This window comes from Eptatretus burgeri, chromosome 12, assembly GCF_056783735.1.
Source record: "Eptatretus burgeri isolate ZD-2024b chromosome 12, Ebu_testis_v1, whole genome shotgun sequence".
Lineage (NCBI taxonomy): Eukaryota > Metazoa > Chordata > Myxini > Myxiniformes > Myxinidae > Eptatretus > Eptatretus burgeri.
In genome coordinates, this window is record NC_140972.1 from 82,654,109 (window position 1) to 82,665,162 (window position 11,054).

At 49.8% G+C, this 11,054-nt stretch overlaps 1 protein-coding gene across 1 annotated transcript in view; it reads left to right on the forward strand.

Annotated features, from left to right (window-relative positions):
• Positions 1 to 11,054, forward strand: part of SPG11 (SPG11 vesicle trafficking associated, spatacsin) — a 213,204-nt gene that overhangs the window by 64,785 nt on the left and 137,365 nt on the right. Inside the window, exons 14-16 of the mRNA XM_085848691.1 lie at positions 373 to 548; positions 2,683 to 2,885; positions 3,630 to 3,814. Of these exons, the coding sequence (XP_085704817.1) occupies positions 373 to 548; positions 2,683 to 2,885; positions 3,630 to 3,814 (564 nt within the window). The remainder of the gene's footprint in view (positions 1 to 372; positions 549 to 2,682; positions 2,886 to 3,629; positions 3,815 to 11,054) is intronic.

Genomic DNA, 11,054 nt, shown 5'->3' on the forward strand with positions numbered 1-11,054 from the left:
CTGCCACAGTCTTCAATCCCACTCCTCCTTCCATGTCTTAAAAACAGCTGTTCACCACCATCTTGTGTCTTCCCTCATCCAAAACCTCTATCTTTTCTACCCCTGTTAATCCACCCCAAACCCACCTTCAAATTCAAATTCCCTCCTGAAAGTCCCTGTAGTGTCCATATTATTTACCCCGTATACCCCACCCTATCCCTCTACCTTCCACACATCTCTTAATGTCTCTGTTCCCCACTGTTTTGTGCTTCCCTCTCCTGCCCCTCTTGTCTCCTGCTCGCCTTGTTATATGTTCTGTGTGTTAGCTCTTATCCGAGCTTCGACAATGTATACAAAAAAAAACTTTTTGCTACAGTGTTCTCCTCATTGCAGGTTAGGTAAATATAAAGAAGACTGTAGAGAGCCCTCTGTGCAGTGTCCTTTGGTCGATTTGTTGGACACCCCATGCACATTGGATCATGAGGCTGATCCCATGAGCCTCTCCTGGATGCTGGGCTTGGATGAAGATGTGCGACAGAAAATATTGTTGGACAGTGGTCGACTGAATGGTATGTTACGTATTTGGTTTGTAATGGGAAAGTGTCTCACCCTTGATTGATGAATATAGACTGCAAAGCATGATGCATCCCAGAACATGTGATGCCTACATTTTATTTTTTCCCCTTCCATAACTGACATTCTAACAACTTGAGAAGCTTGTCCAATAAGTTTACGTAAAATGCAAACCCACTGACAGCCTCACCGCAAAAAGCGCCATCACCTCCAGCATGGCCGAAATAGGGTGACGGAGTGGGAGTGGCAAAGGTGCATGGATTGTTGTACCATCTCCATGAGTAACAAAATGTTGTCACTGAAAATGTATCTAGAGCGTTTTGATATGAGAGAGAAAATTTCTTTCTATTTCTCCTAATTATAGCAAGGAAAGGGCCTTGCTTTGTGGTATCAAGCATTTTGTATGCTTGGCAGTATGATTTGCATACTTGACCTTGAGGTGTTGCAGTGCTTGAATGTATTGATAAATAACTGTTCAGCAAAATCTGAGAGATAAGCAATGGCTGTGCAATTTTCTTTTCATAAATAATATTGCCGTTCATCTGTTTGCATCATTTATGGATACATGACAAAGCTTGGTGTTTGCTTTGTGCATTTAAAAGCTTCTGGTAGAAGTACCTTTCCACGATGACATTATTCACTTTCTTCATGCCAACCTCGATCTTTCCCCTCCCTTTTTCATCCTCTATTACAATCCTAACAACCTGTAGTTGAAATGCAAGTTTTTCATTTGAATTTTTTTTCATTAAAACTTGCCAACAGTTAAGATGTTTGGAATTTAAAAAAAAGCACAAATGCACCTTCATAATCTCATGCAAATTATCCTCCTTGCATGTCATGTAAGAATAGTTAAGCCCCCCCCCCACCTCCTATAGGATAGGGGATGGCTTATTAGAATTGTTGTCAGTGTTGTTTCTATAATTTGTGTCCCCAATTTTTAATGGTATCTCAGAATTTCTTAGACCGCCAAGTGAAGAGTACTAACTAATCCACCTTTTAGTTGTATTTTTTCCCCTTCCCCTTTTTTTGTCCTGACAATGTTCGAGCTGCATCTCAAAGCTCGCTGGGACTTTCAGAATGAAATTTTACATCAATAATGGGAATAAGAAGTATTCGATGTTGACATAATTTGAAACCTTCACCTAATTTTAAGGTCATGACCTAATTATATAATTTTTTTTCCTGTAACTCGACTAAGGTTTGTCTGATCGGAACAAATTTGCCCTTTATATAGCCTAGAGCAAGGCACATTGTTGCTTAATTTACATCGTAACCATCTGAGTTAAAGGTCAAGGTCAAATGTCGATCTAAAAAAAAAAAGAAGCGTTTTCTGTCATTGTTCAATTTTGCCAATGTGGAATCTCAAAGACCGCTTGACTTTCCAAGATGTTTGTGCATCAGCATGGATCTGCACTGAAGTTGTGTACCTGATATTTGATCAGTGGCCTTGACCTACTTTTTTCATATTGTGACCTCATGTGTAATATTCTTGTCGCATTTTCTTTGATTTGTAAGAAAGTGTTTACTTTAATAATATGTTCACTTTGGTACTCAAGTTGTCATCTTTCTTGTCAACCCTTTTGTGTTGCACATGTACTAAATGCATAAAAATCTGTCTTCTTTGCTTCCCATTCACTGCTGTCTACCTCCTTCCAAGTTTAGGTGTTTGTCTGAATTACTGATATCAGCTCACAAGTGACCATTGAGTGCAGTAGGGTAAGGGATTCACAAGTGAAGCTGGCATTGTGGGAAGCATTTTGAATTGCATTTTGTTATTTTAGCATTAGCTTGCTTCAAAGCATAATATTGTCATCAGATATAACAAAAAAGTAAATATCTGAAGACTCAGTTAAGGTTATTACACCAGCTCAATGTCAAAGGAGTAGTTTAATCTTTTTGCATAACTGATATAAATTTATGCAGCCACCCATTTTTTTTCCCCAAAATCCACTTCAGACTGAGAATCTTTGTGTTTGTTTGAGGATGTTTTGTTGTGCCTCTTGGTGGTTAGTTGTACCATCTACATTTTGAGTCCTTATGTACATGCGTCGATGTACAAAAGCTGAATTTACAAGTTTATCCATAAATTGTGTGCTCGATGGTAAATCTCAATGCAATGTTCTTTCATAGACTACGACACTTTTTCCGCGGACACACTGTGGTACTACTTGACGAGCCACCACAAACAGGAAGATGTGCATGCTTGGTTGGAGAATTGGTTGTCAGGAAGGGAGTCGCAGCGTTGGCCTGTTTTGTGTACTGATATCGTGGCCACCAACACCCATTGCTGCAGTTTCTTTCGTGAAGAAATTCTTGACCATATGGCAAGGCATGTTGATTGTCATTAACCTGGTGCAGTTGTACTCGTGCTTGGAAACGATTTAAGTAGATGCTTGTTTTAAATTACTAAGACAGAAGTACATACATGCAAAGGAATGCAGTCTTTCATTGGATACTGCATCGACAATTTATACAACTTCCTCATTGCAACCTCCACCTTCCCCAACTGTCGGTGATTAAAGAGATCTATATTTTTAGGAATTGGGGCTGGCAGTATGGCTGAGAGGTATGTACACTCGCCTCTAAGCTGTTTAGGTTGGTTTTGAATCTCTGGAAAGCTACAAACTGTGTTTCATCGGCAAGGTGACTCATCTTTGTGTGTGCCCTCCCTCAGATGGACGTTAAGTGGATGTCCCATCTGCTGGCATCCGCTAGTACATGTTAACGATCCCACGGTGTCCTTCGTGAAGAGTGGGCGAGCTATCCTCGACACCACAGACAAATTACAAATTCTTGCCCTAACCTTAGTCAACTGGCCAGCCGGTTCATGAAAGATTTGGGTCAAGCTTCCCCCGGGCCCACACCATAAGAACGTGGGAATAATTGTGGCTAATATAGAAGACGATATTTTGAGGAATCAGAGAATTTTATAGGATTACAGCTGCAAACTGGTGTCAACAGACTGTTTTGCTGATCCAAAATACTGTTTGCCAAAATATGAAAAATACATTTATTATTATTCCAGCAATAGTGCTTAGGTGAAAGAGTAATGCATATTTCTCCTACTTTACAGGAAGGGCTGTTTTTTGCCGTCAGAGATTTCAGATATGTCCAGCCTGGTGAAAAGGCTGGCTTGGACACTGGGCTTCACACCACAGCTATCGAAAGTCCAGAATGTCAATGAATTCCATGGCCGCTTTGTGCGATTTTGCCTGGAGATCGATTTCCCACACATCTTGAGCTTGTACCTTGATCATTACAGGTGTGAGGGGTGAAAGGGAGGTTTCAATCATGACTGGATTGTCTGCATAAATCTAAGCTTGTTGAAGTGTTGATTTGGCCTTTCGGCTAATTTGACCTTTTTGACCTTTAGGACGTGTTTGGGAGGTGCTTTCCTTTAGTTTGTGGAAGTTACGGGAAATTGTATGGTAAAACTGGCTGCAGTATCTCTCCTCTTTGAGGATAGGTAATGAATATGATGCAGTTATTTGCATAATTCAAAATAGAGTATGCATTGTTGTGGTTCTGTAAAACTGCATGCCTCCAAGGTAATGGCATACAACATACAGTGATGCCAGGGCAGTTATTTAAGTAGTATATGTCTTAGTCCCTTCCATATGTCTAGTGGGAAAAAGGGAAAAGATGTGTTGCTTGGGACTCTTGTAGTTTGTTCTTTCATATATCATATATCTTCACTTTAACCGTTGACCTTTTCCCTTCCATTACACGAACTATGCAAGCATGCACACGCCATGCAAATAAGAATGAGCAACACGCTACGAGCGTCTCCAGCGTGTTTGCGCCGTGTGTGCTTCCTGCCAACAATGCACAGTACATCGTTCCTTTGGAGTTTGCATGCCCATTCTCCTTTCAAATGTGTGCACCAATTCCTAACCGCCACCTCACCTCAGACGTCATCCCGCTCATAAAACCTTACCACGTTCACCACAACCACTTCATACAACTGGGGAAAATATCAATGCTACAACCCATGCTAACTCATGACTTTTATTCACCCATTTCAATACGAGTGCCATGTGGCACTCGGCCCTCACCATGAATGCCATATGGCAATCATCACTCGCTACAAATGCCACATTGCCACCATCTCTCAATAGGAATGTCAAGACAAGAACACCTTGCTCTATAACCGTCGCAACTGCCCCATGGTGGCCAAATCGGCACCGAAGCATCAAAGGACCCGGAGGGGATGCGGGTCAAGCTGTTTCAAGGCATAACGCGAGGCGCGAACGTGCGTTGCGGCTCGTGAAGAGACTTCGGGTAGCGCAAGGATTTCGCTATGATTCCATGTCGGAATGAGGATCGGCGCACGTTTGGGGCCGGAGAACGTGTCCGAAGACCGCTGCCCAATGTAAAACATGGAGCTCCGACCCGTGTCAAGTTCAGCGAGTAACTGACCCAATTTCCATCACCGAGGCCTGGTGGGGCATAGCTGCGGCCCAATAGATGAGCGGGATTTTGCCTCCAACTCATTGTGATCCGGTTCTCGGCCCCTCTCCTTCATCCAGGCCCATAAAAATGGCAGATCGAAGCCAGTTCACTCTTCTTTCTTCTTTTCATCTCTTTGAGTCTGCTCGTGGGTCATTCCGTCAGCTTGCTTGCCTGCTTGAGTTCATCCCTGTTCGCCCTGCTCGCTGGTCACTGCTGCTGCTTGCCCTTCGTGTTCAAGGCTGTCGGTGCTGCTGCAGAAGAAATGCGGAGCCAGACAGGATCAGCAAGTAGGTGGTCAGTAAGTCGGTGAATCATCGGCGCAAAGCGAACAGCGCCACGAGTCCCCATGAACAAGTGGTGGGAGGGGGGTTGTCGCACACTACTGCTACGAGGTGAGGCCACTCCATTCGAGCGATCCTCAATAGGTACAGACATTTACAAACACAGATTTTCATACAGATAGGATAGAGACTTTCTCCTTATGCCTCTTTTTCTATCATCTTTCTTTCTCTCGACCTCATTTTCTGTGGACGCAAAAAAGAGCATTAACGCAGGCGGAGCCTGACTGTTCTTTTACAGGCAGAACCTGAAGGAGCGAACGAACTGATTCACATTCACATTTTCCTCTTGCACTACTCCACACCCCCGACGTTGCACTGCACCACACCTCCCAATCCCATATCTTTGACACAACCAGTATTGCTCCCACCTCCCTCTCCCTAAGAATTATAGGTTGTGTTGGTCTGCCGACCATGCAAGATATTGAGAGGTCGTTTACCCTCACCTGCTTTCTTTCTCTCTGGGCTATATCTAATATTGTGTGTGTGTGTGTGTGTGTGTGTGTGTGTGTGTGTGTGTGTGTGTGTGTGTGTGTGTGTGTGTGTGTGTGTGTGTGTGTGATGGTGCCTGTCCGAGCATAAATTAAGATTGTGGATGATTTAACGGGATAACTCTGCTCTGTGTCTGCTTTTGTAAGATTGCTTGCCCTTTTGTTGCACCCCACAAATTCCTTGCTTTCGCTGCTGTACATACTAATAAATCCCATTTACTGTGCCATATAACTTTCCTGGCATTCTGGTTGTAAAGAAATGCACGGTGTAGAAATGTTCCCAGCACGTTTTCGTGTTTGCCTTCATTGGTCCAGCATGGCCCGCACCCTACCTTAGCCGGGACGTTCTTCCCTAAAGATTCGCTTCGTAGTCGGTACGTACTTGGCAGTTCCGCTCGACTGCACCTGATCCGGAAGGTAATCTGGTTAACACAGGTACGTATCGAGGGAGCGTTCCCCGGTAAGGAAGTCACATGACCCCAGGTAAACAGTTTATTAGACTGAGGACCCCAAGTCACGTGGTTCGAGTTATTGGCGTTCGCGGTCGATTAGTGACCCTGTGTCATGAATTTATTCGTGTGCGACGGCCTGCGATTCCGGGAAGTCTGGAGAGTCACCCGATGCAGTCCATCCCTTGTGGTTCCCCTGCGATGCCGGGTCTGCAACAGTATGTTTATTATTTATTTATATTTCCAACTGAATTGGATAACTTTTAATGTGATGCAGTCGGTGTAATTGTGTAAATCGTCCTTTTTGGATCACGCCCCTCTGACAAGATCAGAGAGTGTAGACATTCAAATGAGCTCCGACTGACCGATCAGCTGTGCATATAATTTTGTGTACACTATGTTTCAAAAACCGTTGAACACTTAGCTTTCATTTTTGCAGAGAGTTTACCAATCAAATCAAATTTTCTACTCAGACCCCACCCATGTCCTTTTTCTCAAGACTGCGTGGGGTAAGGTGGTCTATGAACTCTATAGTTTGTTCAACGTGCCAATGATAACCCACCTTATCTTCCTGAAAGATAACGACAAATCTTTTTGTCATCCACCAACTATTGCTAGCAAACGAGCCCCCAGTGAGTTGATCCGAGGGATGGCACATTTTGGCCTCCATTTCTCTGAGAGATAATTTCTTGCTGTCAAAGGTTGTTTGGCATCATCATACCATTGAGACTTGGAAGGCTGTTATTAGCTTCCAATGGCATATGGATTCTCCATTTGATACTTGATACATTTGATACATTTGATACATAGACCTCACATGCAGGGCACCACAAGACAACCTGACACATGGGGATAAAATATCTTTCCAAGATCCTGCAAAGTATTCCGATCCAGCTGTTATAGGGATATTGTTGTCATCATGTCCAACTTCTTGTGGTGCATATTCAACATGATTTATCTCTTTCAGCTGTGAATTTAATTTTGTGGCATTTTTTTTTTGTTTGGATTGCATGTTCTTCCTCGAACACTTCTTCATTGTGAGGCCTGGGAGCCACTGACAGCCCCTAGTGGCCGAAAGTGTGGCCCCTGCTGTGTGGCTGGTAATACACAAATGTGAGAACACTTCATCCACCATATGTGCTATCAAGGTGCGACCTACTAGCAGCCATTACGGAGTCCTGAAGGCAGTGTGGCGGCTCTCACACTGGTGTTTTATCAGCAAAAGTGGCCTCCCTCAAAAAATAGTGAAGAACACTGCTTTAGAATGTATATTGCCTGAGAATTGCTGCAGTTTTCTAAGTCTGTGTCAATGCCTTAGTCATTGTACAAACCTCCTTGATCCCATCCTTAATCAAAAGTTACAAAGCACAAGTGAAGCAGGTATTTTTCTTTGGGAAATGACAGACAGAGACAGAGACAGAGACAGAGACAGAGACAGAGACAGAGACAGAGACAGAGACAGTCTCATTACCATACATCCATTTTCATAAGTGAGGATGCTGATTGCAATCTACCTCAGCCACCTTTGCCATGTCAAAGCAAGGATGACTGAAAGGCTTGGTCATATTAACAGTGCAACTGGTCAATGTTTGTAAACTTCTCAACCTTTTGAAGATGAGCAACTGCATCTTCATCTTGATGCACAATTTCAAGTCATGGTGTTCTCCCACAGGTTTAAGGACAGTTGTGCATGCTGTGGATGCCAAAAGGAAGCAAGTTGGATCATGTAAAAGCAAGATGAGGATGGGATTAAAGGCCAATATGAAAATAAAAGACGTTAATTGAAGTTTTTATCATTTTTTTTATCGTAAAATTTCCACATATTGACAATGAATTCTACATACAAAATATGCAGTTTGCTGAAAGGTAGTTTGGTCTAGAATAATGGAGAATATTCCATAGCTGCAATGGTATAGAGGTAATTGATGATACTTCCAGAGAGTGATGAGGATGTTTCTGAGAAGCGGGTGAGGAATGGGATACGAGTGATAACCTTTCGTCATGGAAGCATATGGTTCCTGCTGGTATTGAACGTGGAAAGGGTATGAGGAAGTGGAATGATTGTGTTTGGTGGAATGGACAAAAGATTTACATAGAAGGGAACAGCAATGGGATTTTGACTGTTTTGCTATTGTGCATACTATTGATGGGGAAAAGGAGTTATCTTAGCTTAACGATTTGATGTGATTTAAGGAAGTATTTGGATAAGAAATTGCAATGTCTCTCTCCCCTCTCCCCCTCCCCCTCTCCCCCTCCCCTCTCCCCCTCACCCTCTCCCCTCCCCCCTCGCCTCCTCTCCCCTCCTCCCTCCCTCCCCCTCTCCCCCTCTCCCCCCTCTCCCCCTCTCCCCCCTCTCCCCCTCTCCCCCTCTCCCCCTCCTCCCTCCCTCCCTCTCTCCTCCCTCTCCCCTCTCTCCCCTCTCTCCCTCTCTCCCCTCTCTCCCCTCTCCCCCTCTCCCCCCTCTCCCCTCTCTCCCCCTCCTCCCTCCCTCCCTCTCTCCTCCCTCTCCCCCTCTCTCCCCTCTCTCCCCTCTCTCCCCTCTCTCCCCTCTCCCCTCTCTCCCCCTCTCCCCCTCTCCCCTCTCCCCCCTCTCCCCCTCTTCCCCCTCTCCCCTCTCCCCCTCTCCCCTCTCCCTCTCCTCCCTCTCCCCCTCTTCCCCTCCCCTCTTCCCCCTCTTCCCCCTCCCCCGCTTCCCCCTCCCCCGCTTCCCCCTCCCCCGCTTCCCCCTCCCCCGCTTCCCCTCCCCCGCTTCCCCCTCCCCCGCTTCCCCCTCCCCCTCTCCCCCCTCTCTCCCCTCCCCTCTCCCCTCTCTCTCCTCCCCCTCTCTCTCCTCCCCCTCTCTCTCTCCTCCCCCTCTTTCCCCTCCCCCATCTCCCCTCCCCCATCTCCCCCTCCTCCTCTCCCCCTCCCCTCTCCCCTCCCCCTCTCCCCTCCCCTCTCCCCCTCCCCTCTCCCTCCCCCTCTCCCCTCCCCCTCGCTCCTCTCCCCTCCCCTCTCCCTCCCCCTCGCTCCTCTCCCCTCCCCTCTCCTCCCTCCCTCCCCCTCTCCTCCCTCTCCCCCTCTTCCCCCTCCCCTCTCCCCCCTCTTCCCCCTCCCCCGCATCCCCTCTTCCCCCTCCCCTGCATCCCCCTCTTCCCCTCCCCCTCTTCCCCGCTTCCCCCTCCCCCGCTTCCCCCTCCCCCCGCTTCCCTCCCCCTCTCCCCCTCTCCCCTCTCCCCCCTCTCCTCCCTCTCCTCCCTCTCCTCCCTCTCCCCCTCTTCCCTCCCCCTCTTCCCCCTCCCTCTTCCCCTCTTCCCCCTCTTCCCCCCTCCCCCGCTTCCCCCCTCCCCCGCTTCCTCCCTCCCCCGCTTCTCCCTCCCCCGCTTCCCCCTCCCCCGCTTCCCCCTCCTCCCCCTCCCCTACCCCCTCTCCCCTCTCTCTCCCTCCCCTCTCCCCTCTCTCCCCTCCCCCTCTCTCCCCTCCCCCTCTCCCCCTCCCTCCCTCCCTCTCTCCTCCCTCTCCCCCCTCTCTCCCTCCCCCTCTCCCCCCTCTCTCTCTCCCCCTCTCTCTCCTCCCCCTCTCTCTCCTCCCCCTCTCTCCTCCCCCTCTTTCCCTCCCCCTCTCCCCTCCCCCATCTCCCTCCTCCTCTCCCCCTCCCCCTCTCCCCTCCCCTCTCCCCTCCCCTCTCCCCTCCCCTCTCCCCTCCCCTCTCCCCCTCCCCCTCTCCCCTCCCCCTCTCCCCCTCCCCTCGCCCCTCTCCCCTCCCCTCTCCTCCCTCCCTCCCCCTCTCCTCCCTCTCCCCCTCTTCCCCCTCCCCTCTCCCCCTCTTCCCCTCCCCCTCTCCCCCTCTTCCCCCTCCCCCGCATCCCCTCTTCCCCCTCCCCCTGCATCCCCCTCTTCCCCCTCCCCCTCTCCCCCCTCTTCCCCCTCCCCGCATCCCCTCTTCCCCCTCCCCTCTTCCCCCGCTTCCCCCTCCCCCGCTTCCCCCTCCCCCGCTTCCCCCTCCCCCGCTTCCCCCTCCCCGCTTCCCCTCCCCCTCTCCCCCTCTCCCCCCTCTCCCCCTCTCCTCCCTCTCCTCCCTCTCCTCCCTCTCCCTCTCCTCCCTCTCCCCCTCTTCCCCCTCCCCCTCTTCCCCCTCTTCCCCCTCTTCCCCCCTCCCCCGCTTCCCCCTCCCCCCGCTTTCCCCCCTCCCCCGCTTCCCCCTCCCCCGCTTCCTCCCTCCCCCCGCTTCTCCCTCCCCCGCTTCTCCCTCCCCCGCTTCTCCCTCCCCCGCTTCCCTCCCCCCGCTTCCCCCTCCTCCCCCTCCCCTACCCCTCTCCCCTCTCTCCCCTCCCCCTCTCCCCCTCTCTCTCCCCTCCCCTCTCTCCCCTCCCCCTCCCCCCTCCCCCTCTCCTCCCTCCCCCTCTCCTCCCTCTCCCCCTCTTCCCTCCCCTCTTCCCCTCCCCCTCTTCCCCCTCTTCCCCCTCCCCCGCTTCCCCCTCCCCCGCTTCCCCCTCCCCCGCTTCCCCCTCCCACCTCTCCCACCTCTCCCCCCTCTCCTCCCTCTCCCCCTCTTCCCCTCCCCCTCTTCCCCCTCTTCCCCCTCTTCCCCCTCTTCCCCCTCTTCCCCCTCCCCCTCTTCCCCCTCTTCCCCCTCTTCCCCCTCTTCCCCCTCTCTTCCCTCTCTTCCCCCCTCTTCCCCCTCTTCCCCTCCCCCTCTTCCCCCTCCCCTCTTCCCCCTCCCCTCTTCCCCCTCCCCTCTTCCCCTCCCCCTCTTCCCCCTCTCCCCCTCTTCCCCCTCTCCCCCTCCCCTC